Here is a 23,992-nt window from a genome sequence, read left to right as displayed (position 1 = left end):
ATTGACCTGGATGGTTTTAGAACAGGATTAGATAAATCCATGATAGACCTGTCAGTCTTGAAGGCTTAATATTATTTCCAAGCTGGGGCCAACTTGGCTCCAAATACCAGTTGCAGGAGGAGGAGACGTTTATGACTACACCAAAAATATATACTTGGCCACTATGATAAACAAAAATCTGGACTATTATTTGGCCTGATCTAGGTGTTTTATGTTCTTATGACCACCAAAAACAAAAAAACAAAAAGTGAAACATATTTCACAGGGAAATATTTAATGAAAAACTATCTACAAGAACTACCTAATAGCCTTAAATTGGCAGTTTCATCAACAAGTCTAAAAATTCTTCTAAAACTATGTTAACAGAATCAAAAAGCCTCTGTCAGAACTCAAAATAGCTAACAGCTGTTTTTTTTTTTTAGTAAAATGTAATAAAACTTTGAAAAATTTGCAAAGAAAGGAAAAATCTGAAAGTACTGTATTATAACATTTCCTGTTTAAAAGTAAATCTGATGGTGGTTCTCAACACAATAGATTCTCTATATTCAAACTTGATAAAAAGGAAAGAAAAAATCTATGTAATTTGACAAAGTTTAAATCTCCTTAAAAGAAGCAGGATACTTACTCTCATTTTCACGTTTTAGTCACTGAGTACACGGCATTCTCATTTCAAATTTGTAAAACAAATAATTTTGAAAATAGTCCTTTAAGAATAAAATTTACCTTTTTGCCCCCACTTTTAAAATGCATAATTGTATAAACATGCTATATCAGAGATAATTACATACTGGTAGAAGTGCTAAAAATGTCTTTGGTTTCACCTTATGCATAAGCAGTCCAGCTGGTCATTAACTATCTGGAACAGGCCCAACGTTTTTACTGTCATTGATCCATACACATGTACCTTTTCAGAGTTTGCTCTTTTACAAATTTAATTCACTTTTACATTGTTATATTAGGGAAAGAGCTATCCTAACAAAAGGAAGTATTTCAAAGGTTTGTTGTTCATAAACAATTAATGCTATGTAGTCAAATGCAAAGTTAAGTTACAGTCTAAAGCAATCACATTGGTTTCATTATTTGAACAAATTCTTTAGAACCTACCTTCACACTACATTATAACAATACCAGACTTCCAGGCAATTATTAGCAGTAAGTAAAAATGACAGTCTTGGCACAGTGGCCAAAATTTAAGTCTCCACACATCCACTCATTAAAATTAATTTAATGTATGAAGGTAATAGCACACTATAATCCCTAATTTTTAGAGATGTCAGGATGACAATTATCTATGCTAAAACCAACTTTAATGTGTACTGATCACTACTGTACTGCACTGTAAAAAATTTGAATCCTCAGTTCAGTTCTTGAAGTGATTCCCATGACAGCTTACATTTGGAATTATTCCAAAGACATTATAAAGTTTCTGGGAAAAATCACAAGGAGGATCTTAGATTTCTATTCATAATTTTATTCACAGATTAATATTTAACTATGGAGAATTTAAATGGCTTACAGGCTCCACTTAATATGATGGTAGGGTCCTAATAAAAAGTGCATGCATTAATAGAGTAACAACTTCAAGAAAGTCAGTTATGTCAAAGACAAAGATACAGGAAAATACTGCATGACCAAGTAGCCCTACCACAACATACACAAACCTGCCTCCCAGTGTGTCAACAAACACAAGCAAGCAGCTCCCTACCCCACCCCACTCCTCTCCCTTGTTCATTGCAAAAAGCAAGACTACAGCTTAGAGAAGATCATGTGTAAATAAAGCAGATCTAATGAATTTGTCAGTAAAAATGAGATCTTATCTTCTAATTAATTGGCAAGCTAACTGACCAAAACTCTATAGTAGTCCTGGACTTAGAACCTAGGTGCTACTTTACACAGAAGTCTTCACACTCTACATCCCAGCCTCAAATTTGTCAGTTCTGCTTGATTTGTTCAAATAGTGTATTCCACAACAGCTGTTAGAAATAATACATTGGAACAGCTGCTGTGACAGACACAAAGGACCTGGAATTTTAATTGGCCTCAACGTTACACTGCTTGTTTTCCAAAACTCAAAAAGAAAATATCCAAGGAATTGAAAAATGCCCAATAAAACTAAGTGATGTTTGCCTTCTAGCAAGTAAGGTTAGGTTTTATTTTGGCTACATAATTTTGCTAGCATTGTCTCCCTGAAATGACTAATCACACAAATAAAGAGTAGCAGGAATCCTCAAGTGCATAAGAAAAATGTATTGACAGCAACAAAAAATAAGTAAGGAAGTCTGTAGATAACCCTTTCAAACACTGGCTGAGAGACAAGGAGGATCCTACAGTGCCTCAAGGTAGAATCCAAAGGAGAGCTTTTTCAGATACCTTCTGAGTATGCCAACAAACTGTTCCTTCAAAGTATTCTGAATTAATCCTGTATATTGTAACTGCTGCAAGGATTTATATTCTTTTTACTGAAAAGGTCATTTGATCTCCTCTCTGAAAGAATGGCTGACCAAGTTGTGGGAGGATGCTTTGATGTCTAGAACACGTTTCTCAAAAATAAATATTACATAGAATTCAACTCAAACTGGGAGAATTCAACTCAAACTGGAAATCATTTATAGACTACAACTTAATTCACCAATCTACGGCATACCCAAAACTGTGATTTTTGTATTGTATATATATAGAGCCTACATTTCAATTTTACAAGGTATTTAAATTGGAACAGATTCTTAGTATGATGGATTAATTTTTTTATCACTTACAATTCTGCTCAGTGATTTATACTGTGTTGACTATGGTCTTTGATATTTATTCTTAGCTTAGAGCTTAATAGTGATTTTTAGTCTTTGAAAGCAATATAATATATTCAATTATTTACAGCAAGCTCATGATAAACAGGAAAACTATAACCTCAGTGACATTTGAAAATGTTTATTCATCTGTATTTTACTTTTTATCCTTTCTTCCGGTCTTTTTTTAACGGCTGCTTATATACTTTCTTTAATGTTGAATAAAAATCTAATAAATAAATAAATAAAATATAACAAAACAGTTCATTGTGGTCAGGCTAGGGCTTTGAGGTTTTGTTTTGGGATTCTTTATTTCTTTTGGTACAATGGGGGTGCAAAGGAAAGTAGAGGAATGAGTGCTTACTTTCAGCATCTGCACAAAGTAGGAAGCACAGGAGCACTACTATTGGCCTGGCTATGTGCATCATCTGACAGCTTGGCACCAGCATGCTTTGACAGCTTTGGTCCCTGGCTTGGAAGCCACTGCGAGTGTCTCCAACCTGAAATTCCAGATGAAGAACTTTCAGGGCCTGAGAGGAGGAAGAAACAAGAGAGAGAGAGAGAGAGAAATGTTCAGAACGCTTTGCTTTTCTCCCTCCAAATACATACACATAACATACTTTTAACAAGGAAGGTGAAGTGAAGACTCTGGAGACTGAGACTAGCCCTGCAAAATAATTTTAAAATTGCTCATTTTTAACAGCATTTATAAAAAGGCCAAAACAAAAAGAATCATTTCCCAAGGCTTCCTATAAACCATACTATGATAAACGATTCCCGTGTGCCGTGAAATATTTTCTTTTTCTTAGCAACATGAGATTGAGTTATTTCTAATGATGTGCTAGTTTAATACTTAACTGGAATAAAGCATATGAACCCTTTAAAGTAACTTTTAGAAGGAATCAACTTCCAAGACAAATGACTGCTAAAAAGCAATATATCAGAAGGTGATTTCTTTTCCTCAAGGAAGAATGCAGAGCCAAATCTGCTTCTGCTCCTAAAGTGCTATCTGCAAGACGAGAATATTAGCATTTATGGATTAATCTAAGAAATCCTTCTCTGATTTTGGCATCTTAAAATTCTTCTACCTACCAATTCAAAGTTACTGGTTCTTCTCTGGTTTACCACTATATGTAAATTATGTAATTCACAAATAAATTATGAATAAAGACCCCATATTCCAGCTCAGTCAGTTTAATTTTATATCTGATATATGAACTAATGAATAATACAGTGTGAACATCTGCCATTAAGGAGAAATAAATTTTGCTCTGCTTTAGCTATATTAGTAATAAACATGAACATGTCTGCCCCCTTAGAGAAAAGTTTAGCTATATCTCAAAACAGAACTCTTGCACTAATCATTCTACAATTATAGCTTCTAAACAGTAGTAAGAGATACTGTTTGGCAGGTCTGAAACAAGCACAATATAAAGGGAAAAATGTTCTTATAACACAAAAATATATTCATTGCATGCCAAAAAGTGTAACAGGAATAAACAATAATAATGATAATGACAACCGCACACCTTTACACATTCATAAGCAATATAAAAAACTGTTTTACAGTATAGAACAATATTTTTTAAAAATCTATTTGAAGAAAGAAAAAGAGAAGCAGATGTTACAAATGTACTACTATAAAACTCTTTAAAATCCTACTCCTGATTTGACTGTCACTATCAAAAAGCAAACTTAAGAGGCATAAGCAATGTACTAAGAGTACCAGCTTTCTGTTTTCTCTGCTACCCTCTTTGTGCCAGCCTTTCAAGTGACAGCAAAGTCCATGAGACATCATTCCTGTCGGATTCAATTTGTGTCTGTGCAAGCATAGAAGAGCCAACTGCTGCAGCAATGACTCCAGTGCTATCACATAAGATGGAAAAGTGTTTTTGCATGAATTCATCTGACCAAGTGATGACAAAGGATCAAACTATTTCAGGATTCCTTTGGCCTTGTGGATAAAAAGCTATCTTATGCCAGCAGCACAGTTCTCAAGCTATGCCTTTATAGAATCCACATATGCATAATGAACAAATAAATGGTTCAGGAAAGTAATGAGGAAGAAAATTGTGAGCTGCATCAAAGACATTTCTAACTAAGTTATTATTCTAACGTAGCAATGGAAAAAGCACTTTGCTCATGGAGTTCAAATGTGCAGTGAGTTCTGGTGGCAAATGAAAGAATATAATATGTGTTCTACCTACCCATCTGACAGGTTTTAGTCTTTTGTTTTCAGCTGAATTTATTTAGCTTATACTCAAAACATGGGGGGGGGGGCATGTGCAATCTCACATTCTGAAATGAATGAGATTTAAAACATTTCTCCCATTTCCCATTTAGAAGGCAATGGCAAACCTAAATATCCTAAGTTTTCAGAATCTGGAAGAGGTAAGAGGAGAAACATATTTTTTCCTGGTTAATTTCAGACATCTATCATCCATCCATCCATCTCAAATGGTAAATCATCCCATGAAAATAAGCACTGTGGTCACTGAGAGAAATACATGGGGCTGCTCTTTGTATTATATGATGCTTATTTGTGCTCACGAAAGACCACCTCTCTGCCCTCCCTCATTGTGCTGTCCATCTTTACTTCTCTCATTCTCTTGTGTTTAATGGGAAGGTTTCAACAAATGGCTTCAAAAGCTCAACTTGCACCTCTCAGTATGTTCAGAAAGACTGTGGATAGAAAGCTTATATTGCCAAATGTTATACACAGTAGAAAGCTAGAAATAAAGATCAGGAATTTTGTAGCTACATAAATAGCATATTATGTTCAGTCACCATGCAGACATAAGCCATTAACAGTAGCAAAGTCTTTGGTACTATACCCCTAGTGGCATTATTGTTCACATCACACAACCTTGAGTCTTTTGTGATGTGATGTCTTTTTCTCTGCACACTTTCAGAGTGCTATAAGTTTAACTAACTAGAAAACATACTAATATGTTCCCTCAGTGACCCTTAGCCTTTCAGAAAAAAAACCCCTTTCATTGTTTGTATATCTACAGCAAGCTTTTAGTATTTTAGGCTGTGAAAATACATGTGTCTGGAATGGATAAATGGTTTTTAAAAAATACTGTTAGTGAAGTCATGCGGATGACGGGTCTAGTAACATTGGACAGGGATTAGCTGCTATAGGGGCAAATGCTGTCAAACTGTTTCACACAAACTGCTACAGTCTTGACCTACAATGTGCTTTAACCCCAACTCAACCCCAGCCCTGCCCTAGCTCATTGAGGAACAAATAATACTGCTAAATAGTGTGAATAGGATGCAGGCATTTTCTTTTACTAGACTTGCTTTTAAATTAAACCTCATGTATTTTTCACTGAGCTAAATTTCAATTCTAAATTCTTTAAAGGTGACATCAATCTAACAAACAAAGATTTTTTTTTTCATGTAAACCACAGGCACATCTTGTCTCTCTTAACCAGTCACTAATTTTAGTTTCTTTCATTTTCCCTGAGAACTGGCCATGGAATTTTGAGACAACATGCTGCAAAACTCTGTTATACTCTATCTGTGGTGGTAAGGTCTCCTGGCCTGGCCTGGCCTGGCAGGACAGGTCAATTGCTGGAAATGTTTGATTGTAACAAAGATATTTGTAATCCAGTTTACGTGAAAATAACATTACTCTGGCTTAAAGTTAAAGTTCACATTAAATGACAGCAGATTGGAGAGAGATCTGGTTCATAAGAAAGCAAAGGATCATGACATCTATAATAAGACTCTTCTGTGCCCTTCCTTCAAAGAAGTAAGAAAGTGAGGTCTTAAGGAAGAGATGTGGTGAACAGGCTTGAAGACAAAGACAGAAAAGGAATCTGCTTTTTAAAGACATTCACAGCACTTTAGGTGATATAGGTAAAAGTAGGACAATGCAAGGCAAGCTGGCTAAAGTGCGGGCGCTTCAGGTCCCATTGATCCAGCAGAGTCATCTAGCAGAACTCAGGAAGCATTCCTTCTCTGTAGCAGCACCTGCCCTCTGGAATGATATCCTTCCAGAGATGTTGATTGCTCCCCCTCCCCCCATGACCTTCAAGAAGCTATTAAAAACTTGACCATTCTCCCAATAGATAAGGGTGACAGTTGAGCCCCAGATGGATAGGTGATTTTGATCATGATCTTTTTATTTTTCCACTTCTTAATTGTAAGCCACCCAAAGACGTTGGGAGCTGGTTGGCCTATAAATTGTATAAATCAGTCAATCAAGGGACTAAGACTAAATACAGGTAGTATTTGTTTAACCACAATTGGGACCAGCAATTCCATCGCTAAGCAACACAGTCATTAAGCAAGACATCATGTGACCATGACTTGTGATTTTACTGCCAGCTTCTCTATTGACTCCGCTTGTTGGAAGCTGGCTATGAAGCGTGCAAATGTGATCACACAACCGCAAGACACGGTGATGGCCATAAATACCCACTGGTTGCAAAATGCATCTCGATTACATGACTGCATGGACCCTGTGACAGTTGTAAGTGTGAGCACTGGTCATAAAGTTACTTTTTCAGCAGTGTCATAACTTTGAATGGCCACTAAACAGGATAGTCAAGAGAGAACTACCTGTAGTATGAATATTTAAGATCTTTAAGAGCCAAAGAGAAAGCAGACTGTTCTAGAGTCTCTACCTGTCAGAGCAATGACATTACTCATGTCTTTGGCACTGCAGCCTAAGTAATTGTACAGTAAGAACACCGTAGCAAGAAATAATGGTAGTGTAACTGAGTTTTACAAATCCATTTCAACTAATTAGCACATTTTCTGGTTGCTAGTCACTTGGGTAGAAAAGTAAAGTGCAAAGAGACAAAAGTGTTAGATTTTCACACATTATTTACCAAGGGCAAAACTGAAAGGATAATGCAACTTCTTAAATAGCCTCTGTGGAACACAGAAAATTAAACATAAGGAATATATGATGAAGATGTAGAAGTTCTGCACTTGGCCAAGTAATAACGTGGAAATAACATAATAGCATACCTGGGATATGTTTGAAGTGCTGAGAGAAAAAAGGCAGCCAGATCAGCCAATCAGCCCTTATTAATGGGGTAACATTTGCCATAACCAGCTTGCTCTCATACCAAAGACTGGGAACAAATATAGGAGGTTTTTCCTTCCTACTCAAGAATTAACTGCACAAAATTAGCAGTGTATCTTAAGAAAATAGGTAAAGGGGTCTATTCTTCACTCTCTCATAATAATTATGGTGAAGTTAACATGTACCAGCAATCACCTTTTAAAGAAACTACATAATTTATACCATCATCACTGAAGGTCAGTATATAGGCTTATTTAATTAGTCATGTCAGCTGACACTCAGATAAGGAGCACAACTGTTGATACATATTTATTCAAAAGTATGCATATTTTGAAAATTAATCTAATGAGGGCTGAGTGCTGCTGCCATTCTTAAACAGCACCACCAAATGGGCCCTGATAGATCAGGCCAAAATACATCTTCATCCAGCACTTTGTTTTCACAGTGGCCCCCAGGTCCCTCTGGGGTGTTTGAAACAGGAAATAGAGACTTATACCTGCCCTGCTATTGTTCACCTGCAACTGTTGTCTGGAGGCATGATGCCACCAACTTAGCAATAACATAAAATCTTCAAGACTAATAGTCCTTAATAAACATATTACAGGTTTTTGTGAAGTCAGCTATTTTACATCTGACTTTGTGAAATGGATGCCATCATGATCTTGGTCTTTTTTTTTTTACAGTATAACCACAAGATATCTTACAATATCATTTCTGGTTACCTTAATTTTCTTTAGTTTTTCTGAATCTCTCGCTGAAGAGAGATTCAGGAGGCACAGTTTTTGGTATCTCTCTTACATAACTCCTTTGCTTGTTATCTTCTTGGCTGGCATTCTGCATATGTTCCTTTAATTATTTGTATTAATATTAGTATTTCCATTCCTTATCTATCTATCTATCTATCTATCTATCTATCTATCTATCTATCTATCTATCTATCATATTTTTATTACTGCCCATCTCCCCCACTCAGGAGATCCTGGGCAGTTCACAATAAAACAATTTAAAATTCAATAAAATCATAAATTCAATAAAATCACTTTTCTGACAGAGTTCATGCTCCCCTTTGTTTACAACTTCTTGAATGCTACCAGAAAACCATGCTGGCTTCTTCCTTGATTTAGCTGACTCTTACATTGTAGAATACATTGTAATTCAGGCTCAATATATTCCTCCTGATACTAGGAAAACATTTGGCCCTTTTGAGTTTTGCTTTTAGTATCTTTTCCACCAGTTCCTTCATACAGTATTTGAAAAGTTTCCCCTTCTGAAGTCAAATATGGCTTTGATGGTCCTGCTGGCAGTTTCCAAATTGCATATATGCTAAATGTAAGAGCATTATGATCACTGATTTATATTGGTTCTACAACAGAACCACACATCATATCATGGTCACTGGTTAAGATTAAGTCTAGTTGGTTTTAAGATGAACTATTCTAAGGCAAAACCATTTATGGTGTTTAGAAATTGGGTTTCTTTATCATGACCTGAGCATGAATGAATCTGGTCTATATGATGGGAACTGAAACAATGCAGTATTGTATTCTTGTACAAGAATTTTACCTGGCATGTAGAATTATAGAGGCAGCAAAGAAGAAAAAAAATTAAAATGTTCTATCTACTTCCATTGATTGATAATTGAGCAAAGGGAGTGGTAGTCTTTGGGGAATAGAGGGTATCCATGGATGAGCAGCAGTTAAGGAAGTCTTCAAAGCTAGAGAAGAATTCAGGTTTTTATTTAGGCAGATCTTTATGAGCCCCTAAGCTTGGCCTGGAAAAATGTGCTGATATCTCTGATGGGATCCTATATACTTCATAGTAAGTAATTAAAAAAGAGGAGAACAAAGGTCTGTGTATCTCCCTTTACTTCTCTTATATCAGATAATATCATGCCATAACCCTCTCTTTAGAATCTGCAGACAAAGGAATAGTGGAAAAAGGAATCAGCAGATGCCACTCTTACTTCATAGTCAACCATTGTCTAGTTCACTGGTTCAGTACACATACATGCAATATACATTGCACTCCACAAATGGCTGTTTTTTTCTACTGTTCATTTCTCTAGAGGATGAAAGCAGTAGAGGACTTATTTAAAGAATATCCTATTACTTTTCCACTGTGTTCTCCTAAAGCTGCTTTTTAAAAGGCCAGAGGTCTATACCTATAGGTATCTGCATGAAATTTGTGGTAATAGGTTAAAAAGTTAATTTAAAAAATCACTTTATTGAATTATGATTCTGAGTAGTGATTTCTTATATTCTCTAAACTTACCATGTTATCGAACAAACTACAATAAATTTTAACCATTACAGAAACAAGGATACTTTAAACATTAGTTTATGTATAGGCTTGTTTCCAGTACTACTTTAATTAATCACAGTTAAAAGTCAGATGTCAGATTAAATTGTAGTTAAATTACAAGAGAGGCAGAAAATGGTGGTCTCTTTAAAGCTATAATGGAAGAAAATTGAAGAGGGAGCATGCAATCCAGTGGTGATTAGGTTTAGTATTACTTCTAAATCCAGATTTTGTCTAAACATTTGTTCACTAATCACTTTAAAGATTTCTCAGGCAATGGTTACAAATATAATTGCTTAAGAGATTCGAAAAAGAATGGGTGAGAAAAGGCATGGCTAATTTCCAAATCAATGGTAATTGAGTCTTCACATTACAACTTTGCTTGTATTGTAACAATGGTATAAAATATTTTGAAGTGTAGGATAAAGGCAACATTAGACTTATATGATTCCCTTTGTCAACTCTAAGTAGCAAATGGCAGGGCTGGGAACTAAAAGCATGTGTACTTCTTAATTGATGCTAAAAGTAGAATAGTTGAGAAACATGTTATAATAACAGTTGGTTACTTTCCCTTTCAGCTGCTAAAAGGATGTATTTATTTTATGAGCTTTATTAGATATTATTAGACATATTAGGTTTTCCATGATACTAAATTGTTGTTCTATTATTCATAAGTAGTGTTCAACTCAGATAAAGAAAGCAATGAAAAAAAGATATATTATGACATATAAATATGTCGTAAGAACTATACCTCATATTATCAGTGCTTTAAGAGTCCATCCAGAACATTTATTTTGTCTGTTGAACCATCTATGATAACAAATGCCCCGTGTAATACCCACCAGAATGTGGTACCCATGTCAATATACATGTTATTTATTTGGCCACCCTTCTCACACAAGTGACTCTGAGAGGCATACGAAGGTTAAAACACAAAACCAAAACAAACCATATCATACAAGTGTTGGGCTATATGACAGGAAGTCCTTTGGTTGTTTTGCTTTTTGTCTCAAGTAAGAAATCTACTTTATATACACTGTGGGGGGTGTGGGGGCTAAGTGGTTAAGATGCCAGGCTTGTCAACCAGAGACCTGAGAGCCGCGTGGCAGAGCGAGCTTCCGCACTTGCCCCAGCTCTTGCCAACCTAGCAATTCAGAAGCATACAAATGTGAATAAATAGGTACCACTTCAGCGGGAAGGTGACAGCGTTTCCGTGATTGTCATGCTGGCCACATGAAACGGAAATGTCCTCAGACAACGCTGGCTCTTCGGCCATTGAAACAGAGATGAGCACCACCCCCTAGTGTGTCATTAGACATGACTAAACAGGAATCTTTACCTTTGCCTTTATACACTGTGGAAGAGCAAGATATTGTGCATCTCTTTTATATTTTTACAAATGAATTAATATTCCTCTGACAACCTACAATCCAGACAACATACTAACAATAAATCAATATTCACTAAATCCTGTTATATTTTAACATAGAAAGTTTTATATACTTCACAAACAGCATCAATCTTCAAGTTAATTAATTCCAAATTAAACTCAAAATTCTGAATCACTTATAGTGTAATCATTATCATTTCAAACTTGGAAGTAAGTCCCTTGGAGTTTAATAAGCTTATTCCCAGCTTATGTACGATAATGCAAACTAAAGTTTATTTTTTCATTGCTATCTCTACCTTGGTTGACTGTGTTAAGAAAATATGGTGGGGAAGTTGAATGAAATCACTTTCAAAAGTACATTTAATTTTAAAAGCTGCTAATATCATTTTCCTTACCTTAAAACAAGTTATATATATTACCCTGTAAAATGATATTGAGGAGTATTGTATGGAACACTGCAGTGCACTTTAAGAAACTTTCATCTTTCACAGAAGAAATGCTTGGAAGGAACTGATGCTAATCCGAGAAAGTTAGTGCTACGCCATCTATTATAATGGATAAGAGTCTTGATGTCTGTGCTTTCCCTGGAGTATTGTTCCAGATTGATTACCATCTTTATAATGAAATGCTCAATTACTGCTTTGAAATAGGTAATTATAAAGAGTGTATTTTCCAGTTAGGGATTTTGTTTTGATTTTCCCTCCTTTTAATTATCAGTGCATGAAAGGCAACTGAAAAAGTTCTAACTTCAATGTTGCTCCATTTTAAAAATGGAAACTATTGATGGTGTCATTCATAAAACTATTCTGAATTCATACTTGTGATATACAGCTTAAGTTTTATTTCTCCCTACCAAGTGAACAATCAACTGCATCCGATTTTTCAGTATAAACATAAAATCTGCTGGACCAGATGGGATGAGTAGATGTAACTGGGCAGAGGCAGTCCCTCAAATAACCTGGTCCCATGCCATGTAGGGCTTTATAGGTCATTACCAACACTTTGAATTGAACCCAGAAGCAAACTGGCAACCAATGCAGCTCATGGAGCAGGTGCAACATAAGCTGATCTAGGTGCACACATAACTGCCCATGCTGCTGCATTTTGCATCAGCTGAAGCTTCCTTCTGCTCTTTAAGGGCTGCCCCATGCAAAGTGGATTACAGTAATCCATACGGGAGGTGATCAGGGTGTGAGTGACTGAGAATAGGGCCTCCTGATCCAGGAATGGGCACAACTGGTGCCCAACCTGAAGTTGTGCAAAGGCCCTCCCAGCCATGACTGCCACCTGCTTATCAAGCAGGAATTATGAGTCCAGAAGGACCTCCCAGAGTGCCACCCCATCCAGCACCAAAGATGGTTAAGTTCCCAGATCCTGATGGCCCCCAAACCCAAAGCCATTCAATGTTGTCATGATTGTGCTATGGCCCAGGACTCAGATGATTCTGAGTTGGAAGAAGCTACTCCAACTGAACCAATGGAATGTCAGCCTCAGGAGACACCAAACCAGGAATCACCTAAGGCTGATCAAACATAGGCACCATCAGAACAGCTGGACCACTTGGAGGATAAAGTACAGCCTCCAAGTCTTCAGACTCAATAAATAAAGCAGAGAGCAGAGCAAAGATGCTCATTGAGGTTCCTTACCAAGCAAGGGAGTAATTGTCTTAATTAAGGCTAATTTAAGAGGCAGTCCTGACCTATGTTTCTCTATTGGAATCAACCATCCAATATCCCATGTCTGGCATATTATTCCTGCATATTCTGCTTGTACAAGAAACCCTGAAACTCTGACCTTGGGACCAGTTGACAAACCTGCTTGGCTCTCTGAATTTGGGATTGGATTTTGACTTCTCTTCTGCATGTTCCTATTGAAAATCAAACTACTCAGGCAAGCTTTCTTTCCAAGAGATTCTGTTCTTGTTTACCATTTATCTATTTAGCCTTGAGTAAATTCCTATCATCACCTAGCAACTGGGTGTGAGAGAGTTTGAAACCTGAAACTGGACAGGTTGAGCCAAAGCCTGTTGTTCCCCATCCAAACCCCCACATCTGCCAGGCACCAAGACAGGACATGAACAGCATTACTTAATTCACCAGCAGCAGAGATGTACAGCTGGGTATCATTAGCATACTGATGGTATCTCAGCCCATGGTGATGGATGAACTTACCCAGACACTCCATGTAGATGTTAAACAGGAGCAGAGAAACTACTGAACCCTGCAGAACCCCACAGAGTACAGGCTGAGGGTGGGACCTTTTGCTCCTGATCAACACCAAGTGGAACTGGCCACGGATGGAGGAATAGAACCAGGAGAATGCAGTGCTACCCCCCCCAACTCCTTCAACTGGTCCAGAAGAATACCATGGTTGATGGTATTGAAAGCTGAGAGGTCAAGTAGAGCAAGGATGAATACACTACTTCTATCCTGCTTCTACTAGGGGTCATCTAATAGTGTGACCAATGCCTGAAACCTGACTGAAAGGGGTCCAGATAATCCACTTCATCCAGGACCCTCTGAAGATGCTGCACAACTTTCCCTAAAGGGGGAATGCTGGATATTGGATGGAAATTGTCCAGTACGTTTGGGTCTGGCAATGGCTTCTTGAGGAGGGAGCTTTTAATCTCCTTTTTTAGACTGAAATGTAATTGTCAGTACAATCACTGTCTTAAGCAGTTTAAATAGACTCTACCATTATAAGAGAATTCTTCTCTTACATACCTATTGGGAAGACCTGCAGATAGAAAATTCAAAGCTCTAGATTTATAACCGGAAGCTGTCCTTGGAGGAGCTTTTAGTTTAACCCAACCCTAAATTAAGAGAAGGGTATATCTGCTCAACACATATTTAAGAATTTCAATTCATCCCATTAGCTTTCATGGCATCTAAAATATACCTTGCTATTTCAAGTAATAATTTCATATTTGACTATTATGTACAAAATAGAGCTTCGCATTTTTCATGATCATAAATGTGCTGGCATTTAAAAAGTTGATAAGAATTCAAAGTGATGATAATACCTATGAGAGTACTATCTGCTATATAATAAACTTTTGTCAGATATTCAGAGAGATATTTTATAAAAACTAGACTAAAGTACATTTGTCAGATATTTGAGGAGGCATTTAATATAAACCAGACTACAAAATAAAATTGCTGTTGGAATGTTTAGCCTAATTAGGCTTGTTCCTATATAGTTTCCTTCCAAGCATATTTCCATAGAACCTGTATTCAATAAACTGCAGGCAGAACCTCCTATGCATTATGCCCTATCACCTGAAGACAGCTGCATTGTCCCAAAGCCTTTCAAAACTATTTCTCCTATGAACTAGCAGACATTTTTCCTGAGGGTTAACTGAATGTGAGTGGGTGGAGAAAGTGCTTTTAATTTCAAGGGTCAGAAGTTAGGAGGAAAAACTATAAATATTTCCATTCCTGAGCACTCATTCTGCTGCACCAGGCTATTAATTTTAAAAGAGGCTCTGCTATTGAAGGAAGTCTATCAGCTGCTGAGGTGATGGCTAGTATGTATCATGTGCTTTTCCCCACATTCCAGAGATGGATGGAAGACTTTTTATTCTTTCTTATTATATGAAAGATAACCAAAATCAATTTGACTTCATTAGAAAATGAAAACTATTCAAAATACTTAAGTTAATAAATTAAAACTAGAATGCATGATACTCAGTCTCAACACTAAAACTATGACCTAGGGTTGGCAGTAGAAGAGTTAAGAATGCTTGTTTAATAATGTGTGAAGTTCACTGGTTGTCCAGACACAAATTGAAGTGAGCTATATCTTATATCTTCAGAAGATTTATGCATCACTTTGCTTTACAAAGATTAGATTAACAGTGCCAAAGAATGCTAGAAAGATTATACATTCTTCAAGTGACATATTCATTCACTGAATAAAGGCATTATATTTTATGCTGCTATAGTATTTTCAGACTCTAATTGGTTAGGAAAACTTCTGATTATTGTGCAAATAATAAGTCTCTAAATATTCAACCACTATCTGTTATGGGAGTTTAGTTATTTCTTCTCTTATGTGCATTTTCAGATTATTGTATAAAATCATTTTTCTCTTTCTTATTTATTCCCATAATTATTTTTTTAATGATCATCACACAACACATCAGATCAGTAACTCACTTAAATCTGGGTGTGGTATAGATTACCTGTGGAACTTTATTGGATGACTTTGGGTCAGTCACCCTCTCACATCTCAACCTACCACTTAGGGCTGTTGGGAGGAAAATCAGAGAGAGTGCTATTTTATTTATTTAAAATAATTCTTGCTTTGCTCCAATCATCTTGAGCTTTTAGAAAAACTGTGAAATAAACAAATGAACAATGAACAAATCCTTTCCTACCCAAGCTTGAAATAGTACTATTACCCTACTGAAAATCATTTCCAAACTTTTCAAAATTTAAACTTTCCTCTTTTCAAGCATCAAGGTAAACAGCTATCTAAATATTTAAAATGCAAAATGAGGGGATAATGATTGGGAGTAATTTGTTTTTATTTTCACCTAATTGTAGTTTTTATGCCTAAACTAAGAGACAAGTTGCAGCTACTTGAAAATCAAAGCAATGCTTCCATCTGCCTCCTTAAAGCTTTGCTGGAAAAGCAGAGGAAAAGAAACAATTTTGAAGGCGAAGGCATGATGGTGCCCTGTAATCTATCATTATACAACTTTCCTCAATTTCAACAGTACTATTCAATTGTTATGCAAAGAATTAAAACTGAACCATGGAAACTCATATTGTCTTGCCTTATTTTTTTTTTTTGGTACAAAAGAGAATTCAAAGACTAAGAGTTCACAATTGTCATTCAGCCAAGTTATAGAGAAGTATATATAATCACCTTTTTCGCGACAGTCCAAATATGATATAACCAAAGATGGAAATATTTCATATTTTGGAATATAGTTTAACAAAAAACATTAAAGTCTTTAAACATTAACTGCCTTCTAAAATCTGGTTCACTATAGTGATAACATGCCCATAATATATGAACCCAAGTTCCTTCACATTTATTATGTTTCCAATGTAGAAAATATGAGACACAATCTTTCTAAAACATTTTCTGAGATGTTCAAAAGATTCTAGAAAACCTCTTGAGAATTATGAGTTTTTAAGTCATAAAGAAACATATATAGAGTTCTTTAACACCTAAAGCCACTGTTGAGAAACAATACTCTAAATCTCTTTTCAACTTTTTTTAATTTAGTATCCCTGTTTGTTTGTTTGTTTGTTTATGGCAATAATAAATTATCAGTTTGGTTACAGTAAAGGTCTTCTCCAACACTCTCAATACTTCTGGACTTTTAGAGGCCACAAGGACATTTGGACCAAACAATGTATATAGCAAGTATTTTAACTTGCATATTGCCATTAACATTTCATGACACAAATGCAGTTATCATTTTAAAACACTCCCATGTATTATTGGAGTGATAATGGGACTGGATCACAGCTCCAAATTATAAATCACATTTTTTTTATAGAAATGAAACCCAATCTCTTATCAGTAACTTAATAAAACATATAATAGCAATCAAGAATTAAAAGATGAATTAAAATGTATCTACAAAAATGTCACATTCAAATCTGTTAACAAACTACTTACACAAAATCCTGATCTGCCAACTATTAAACACACACAACACTGAAAATACAACCAAAACATATTAAAAAAAACTTAAAACTCCTATAAATAACAGAAATCTCAGTAAAAACATGCCAATGACCTAGACTCAAACTGTTATCTCCCTCTTTCACTTTCTCTCCTTCTGCAAATAGAAAAAGAAGAAAAACTGCAAGACAAATACAAAAAGGAATTCTATTTAACTGATAGGTCCATTGACCCTCCAAATCAAAAAATCAATTTTGAATGGACTGGCGTGGAACTTAAACATCTGGAGGGGTAGCCATCTGTTGTTAGACATAATTAACAGCCTTTTAAGGATCATAAAATTTCGTGATGCCAGTTTCCAAGGATAAGCCAAGTATTACAGGATATGGAAAGAAACCCTTGCTGTCTGGCCATGAGACAATGGGGGAGATGGGCAGTAATTAAATTTGAATAATAAATAAATGAATGAATGAATGGTGGAATTCTCTGCACTACAGCATCAATTTGAAAGGTATATCTGTATCATATTCCAAATTTGTTTCTTGCAGCATTTTACTTTGGTCAGAACTCACCCCCAAAATTCAGTGACAATAGGATCAGAAGATTGTGAAGATCAGAATCCAGATGATGCACAACTGGCTGCTTCAACCAACTTATTTGGAACAGGTCCAAAGAGCATTTGTTGATAGTTCTGTCAAAGTCTCTTTGTACTATAAATAAGACATGCTAAACAAGCAAGCAAGCAAGCAAGCAAAATCTGTTTTCTTGACCCTGGATGTGATCCAAGGCTGCCCTGGCACAACAACAGTTCTTTAGTTATTCTTATGTCTTGAGCAGTTCAAGCAGCAATTAATTTCTCATTTGCTTCAATCTTAGTTTCTTCTTCTAATTTCTCCTTGATCTTGCTGTATCTCTTCTCAATTCTCTCAGCCTTATCAGCAAATTTTGAGAATTGCCAATTTAGTTATATTGTATCACAATAAAGAATCTCACAATTGTTTACTTTGCAAGGAATAACATCAGATAGATGTTACGGTATAAATGTAGCTCTCTGTATATCTCTCAACTGAATTAGGGGGTCTGCCAGGGTTCCCACCTGGTGAGGGAGATTAATTGCGCACTTGAAGCCTCACTCCCTAACTCTGTAACAGAAGATGAGGCTGGGGGAGTATAAGAAGCATCTGTGCCCTAGAAGGAGGAGAAAGACAAGGTTTTTGAGGCATTATTACCTTCCCCAAATACCAAGAGTGGCCGAAGCAATTTGACTGACTTCCTGCAAGATGGCAATGTGCTAAAACGTAGTTTATTTCTCTTTCCCCATGAGCTGCACAAATAAAATGTGTAGATGGTGTTTCAAGAGATCTGGTAAGCAGTGCATAATAATTGAATGTTGAACATAAAAAACAACAACAAAATACATTAAAACTGTGATGTAAAATAAATAACACATTGAATATTTTTTATCTGACAACAGCCTTAAAATATCATTATCTTTCTTATTTTTGAGAAATCCTGGTGTTTTAAAAATAACCTCATCAGGCAAGCAAGAAAGCTTGTATTATTTCCATTGCACTTAAGAAAACACAACATTGTTAAAAAATAGTATAGTATAGTAGATAAGTATTTAATTTCTGACTTAAATATCTGTATTATTTTAGTACTTTTTTATATATTTATAAATAATAATATAGTGGAGATTTTGGCACTAAGCTCAAAAATTTATACTCCTTTTTCATATCATAAAAATAATGTGCTTTGCTTGGTTTGGTTGCTCTTTCATTAGGTATATTGAGCATTAATTGTATAACTTCAGTAATTCTCTGTCCACTTATTGATAGTATCTTTTCTGAAAATATATCTTTGTTTTAAATAAACAACATTATGGACCATGATTTTTTTTCATGAAACATTTTAATAGTCTTTCCTTAAAACCTTCAAGGGTTAAGCATCTCATTCAACGTTACAAAGCCCAGACAAAAAACCTGATGGAACTACTTCAACAGCACCGGCCTAACACTGTGACCGGTATCACATTTTCGGGAGGTCCAGGGGAAAGGGACTAAGCAAGAACATGCAGCTTTTCCATTGCATTCTCCATGACATTTTGATGTTTCTGAAGCTTTTAAAGCTGAAGTTGTTCCCGAGACCCTTTTCCTGGTTTTATGATGGCATCTTTACCTTCTATTTTTATTGTTTGTAGTTTTATGTTTGGGAAGTATTGTTTTACTGTTTCATGGCTGCCATACTGTGGATGTAAGCCACTGAGAGGCTCTGGATTGTGGCAGGATAGAAATGAGAAAAATAAATACAAGCTGAAAGGGGCACAGCTATCTTTTTAAATTAAAATTTGTCTTTCCCCACTGGCAGCCATATACCTAGTCCCACCTCCCCATTACAGTATGTAGCTTCCCCACAGTTCCCCATCCACACTCCTTAGTAATAAACCATTTTGCCCATTTTTTTTTTGGTCTTTGACTCATTTCCCATTTTCCCTACCTCCTAGTAAAAAGTGCAATTTACCACCTATTTCCTCTCTGATCATGAGTTCCTACCCCATTTACTTTCTTTTTAAGAATGAAAATATTTATACATTTTTAAGATGCATAACATTTCATAGATTGGGTCCACATACCATACCAAACTATGGTTATTTAATCATGGATTAATTTGATTTGGTTCATACACCACACTAAGCCATATACCATATTTATGCCATGGAGATGTGTGTGAAGTGTGTGCATGAAAAAGAGGGAGAGGAGATAATATGGACTAGCTGACTTTAAGTTATTTGAACCTCAGATCCTGCATATCTTTGATCTGTACCCAATCTCCCCATAACGATTTAAGTAACATTGCTGTTGGAGGTACTATTTTGAAAGTCTTATTCCATGTAATTATAATTTTGGAAGTATTTAATTACCTAGTCTTCCTTTTTCTTTTTCTTATTTTTAATAAAATTGATGTTTAAATCATAAGATTTTAAGGTTATATTGTTTTCATCCCTCAAAAGCACATGCCTCAAAACTACTAGAACCAAGGAGAGAACACAAAAAATACCATCATCATCATCATCATCATCATCCCCCTTTACAGTCCTAGCTTTCACACCAGCCAGCATTAAGAGGAAGGAACCTGGTCAAGGCATTTCTCTTCTGCAGGAATATGGGCAGTGGAAGCAGATAATACTTTGTAACCTATAACCAGGAGCTGCACCAAAGCAGGATGGAGGCAGAAATGAAAGGCACAGTTAGGACAGTCAAGGCCTCTCCCATCACCTGCCAACATGTGTCCTTCTCTAGCCCTTCTGTACACATGCTGCCCTTTCGGAGAATGCATCCCCAAAAGATACATATTTCACTGTGCTGGTTCTTCAGCTTCCCATACGGATTGTTTCTAGTGATGCTGCTACTACTACTGCTGTACCTCCAAATTCTTCAACAATTATAGCATACTTATTTCTAATTGGGTGGGTGCAAATAATACCCTGGAACCTCCTGAACCCTTCAGAGTCCCTCTGGTGGAAGGAGATGGGTGGTGACAAATCAGACAGACAGACAGACAGACAGACAGACAGACAGACAAAATTGTGCTAAGCCAGCTACTAAAAGCAAACCATATGAAGCTAATGGAATAAACGATAGGAATATATTGAAATCAATGTCTATGTTTGCCATCAGGAAACAAATAATTGTTTAACAAATGCAAATAAATATAGCAAATACAAAACCAAAAGTACTAAGATGACACAGATTTCTGACTTCCTGAATGTGCCACTGTTCCTTATTAATTATGTTTGAAAGCATAATTATGCCTTTCATGGGTCTTTTTTCAGTAAAAGTAGACCTGTTCAATTATTTCATTGTAAACCTGACAGCTATTTGCTTAAATAACTGCATGTGTTAATAAGAACATCTAAATTTTATCACTAATATGAGAAATAGTCCCCAAATTTTATCACAAAATTCAATTCAAATTTTAATACTTCAAGCTATTTGTAGGTGAGGTTTTTGTTGTTGTTGCTGTTGTTGTTTTGTAAGCTACAACTGCAAATACTTTGAAGAGAGTGGAAGAGCAGGAAGGTTGGAAGAGATAAGAGGAAATCAATTTTCATCTTGGCTCCAGATTGTATTTATTGGCAAATATCATTTGTCTGCCAAAATCTGTTGAGTATATTTCTTAGAAAGTTCTGTTGTGTTGTGTGGAGCAACATAAACATCATCTCCATAACTAGACATATTATATCCACTGAGGCTGAGTGAAATTTTAATAGCTTATCTAAATTAAGTTTACCTCCTTGATAAGAGAAAACACCGTGCCTGGATTTGTCTCTATTTGGCAGCCACTTTTAGACTATTTGCTTGTGTCAGAAAAAAAATGAAGTTTTGATTTTGGGTTTTGATGATTAATTGGTTTCATTTCATAGAAATAATGTTACTAAGGTTTAACTAACAGTAAGAAATTATATTTGTAAATGCATTTATATCTGTTTTGGAGAAGGTCAGAAGTAACTTTCTGTTTCTGTTTTCTATTTTTGCACTTTTGCCGTTTTTATCTTTTCTTTAGCCCTGTATTCCATCTTTTCTATATTCTACATTTTGTATTTTGACTATATTATGAAAATTAATAAAGTTTCTTTAAAAAAAAAGTTTACCTCTTACCTGTTTTTTTGTTTTGTTTTGTTTTTGCTAAATAAATACTATGAAGTTTTTAGCATCTATGTTACAGTAAAAATATTCTAAAATTACATGGACATTATTCCTAATTTTCTAAGAAGCTGAAACAGGAGATGAATATAAAGAATTATAGCTCAGACATCTTAAATTTATTTTGTGAATTTTTATTCTGTTTGTTGTCATGATGACTACTTATTATATAGGTCTCCTGTGGTAAATCTTACCTACAGTTAGGTAACAATAGATTAGTTTATAGGTTATCTATCAGTAACACTTTCAACTGTGAATGCATACACAGATCTTCCTATGATCAAGAATCCTGCTTTATCAAGGAACCTGATTGTGTAGAAACGGATAAGCAGATTATCCTCAATGAATTTACTAATCACATGCACAAATACTGAGCGATTCTCAACACTGCATCTTTTACTGAGGTAGGTAGAATCTAGAACACATAGCTTTTTATAGAGTGTTTCAACTACTGATAACTTAAGAGCATAAGAGTAACATTTCATCTTACTTAATTTCTGGTCTGGTCCAGTTTTTTTAACCTCACTATTAAAGAACTACTTGGCTACTTCATCTATATACCCTTTTTAAAACTATATTTCTTTGGCCTATGAATTTGCTGCTATTGTTAATAATTTCTATCTTTGCTAAATACAAGCTGACAGAAATTAAATTACAATGCTTACAACGGGAATATTTACCTAAGGAATATTTCTGAAACAGAATAACGTTTCACTTAAAAAAAAATAGATGGATGAGACTCCTAAGATATCAATTCTCTATTACGTAAATTATGTAAAGTTATAATTTGAAATCTACAAGACAGTCTTCTCTAGTTATAGAAACTCTCTCAACTATTTCATATCCAATTGCTAATAGCAAAACCAAGTTCCTGGCCACCTCATTGACACTGTAACTTCACCAGGGGATATTCACAATATACACATTTTTATAGAACAGAAATAAACAGTTAAATATAGCAGGTCTTATGTAGCCACAATCAAAACCAGGAATGCATGTTTGCAAATTCACAATTTTATGGCTGAAGAAATCTTCGTTGAAAAATTCTTTTTTGAACATTTGAGAATCAAATGAACTAAAGTCTTTTACAACATCTTAAATTTTATTTTAATTTTAACAGTAATGAAGAGAGAGGAGTGTCTTTCTCAAATGCAGGCAAGAAATATATTTAAGGCTGTTGTATAAATGTCACTAATTTGAAACTGTGTATCCTAAGCTATTAATATAACAAATTATATTTCTCATTTTTTTAAAAAAAAACATGCCATTTGAATTAACTTCCACTTCAAGAATAATTCATGTTGCTATCCAAAGGAATTATTTAATATCACATAAACTTTGTGTGATTATGACACCTGGTATCTAGATTATTTCTTGCACTAGGACATGTAACTTTCGTGAGATGGGGGCTATATAAATTAGATAAATAAATAAATAAATAGTACAGAAACTAGAGTTCTTTCTGATAGAAAAATGTATTAAGCTATTCTGAAATTGTTATATAACCTCACAAGCAATAGTCCCTTTGATTGAGAGGTTTCTTATTTAGAGATTAGAATTTATTTACCTCTAAAAACTTCAACAATGTAGTTTCTCTGCATTCATTCTCAATATTGAGAAATGGAATTTAATTAAAAACCTATATTTAAAAGTCCCGAAAACAGAGTGAAAAAAAAAATACATCCTTGTATTGATTTGAAAACATTTCTTGAATATTTCATCTGATGTCATAGAATTGTAGTTGCATGACAATAATAATAATAATAGATTAATAATAATTGATTAAACTTGCATGCCATCCAACTCCCCAGTGACTCTGGGGGCTCACAATAATCAAAGAAATTACAATTAAATCAATAAAAAAATTAAGATTAAAGATGGCATGCATGACAGACCAGACGGAATGAAGCAAAGTCCTGGGTGAAGAGCCAGGTCTTCATGGCTCTTTTGTATAACAGAAAAGCGGGGGCCATCTGGTTCTCAGTGCAACCTCATTTCAGAGGGTAGGTGTTGCTATAAAGAAAGCGTGTTTCCAACATCCCAATAAATGACATTGGTTAATTGAGTGAACCCAGACTGCTCTAACCCTGCAAATATCTTCCTTCCTTCCTTCCTTCCTTCCTTCCTTCCT

At 35.3% G+C, this 23,992-nt stretch overlaps 1 protein-coding gene across 1 annotated transcript in view; it reads right to left on the bottom strand.

The window, feature by feature from the left end:
- The window catches only part of PTPRD (protein tyrosine phosphatase receptor type D), a 510,657-nt gene that overhangs the window by 328,450 nt on the left and 158,215 nt on the right, over window positions 1-23,992 (bottom strand). Inside the window, exon 2 of the mRNA XM_063295062.1 lies at window positions 3,148-3,313. Within this exon, the coding sequence (XP_063151132.1) occupies window positions 3,148-3,232 (85 nt within the window). The 5' untranslated portion in view covers window positions 3,233-3,313. The remainder of the gene's footprint in view (window positions 1-3,147; window positions 3,314-23,992) is intronic.

Source organism: Candoia aspera, chromosome 2, assembly GCF_035149785.1.
Source record: "Candoia aspera isolate rCanAsp1 chromosome 2, rCanAsp1.hap2, whole genome shotgun sequence".
In the NCBI taxonomy this organism is placed as follows: domain Eukaryota; kingdom Metazoa; phylum Chordata; class Lepidosauria; order Squamata; family Boidae; genus Candoia; species Candoia aspera.
This window is presented reverse-complemented; position numbering and strand designations above follow the sequence as displayed.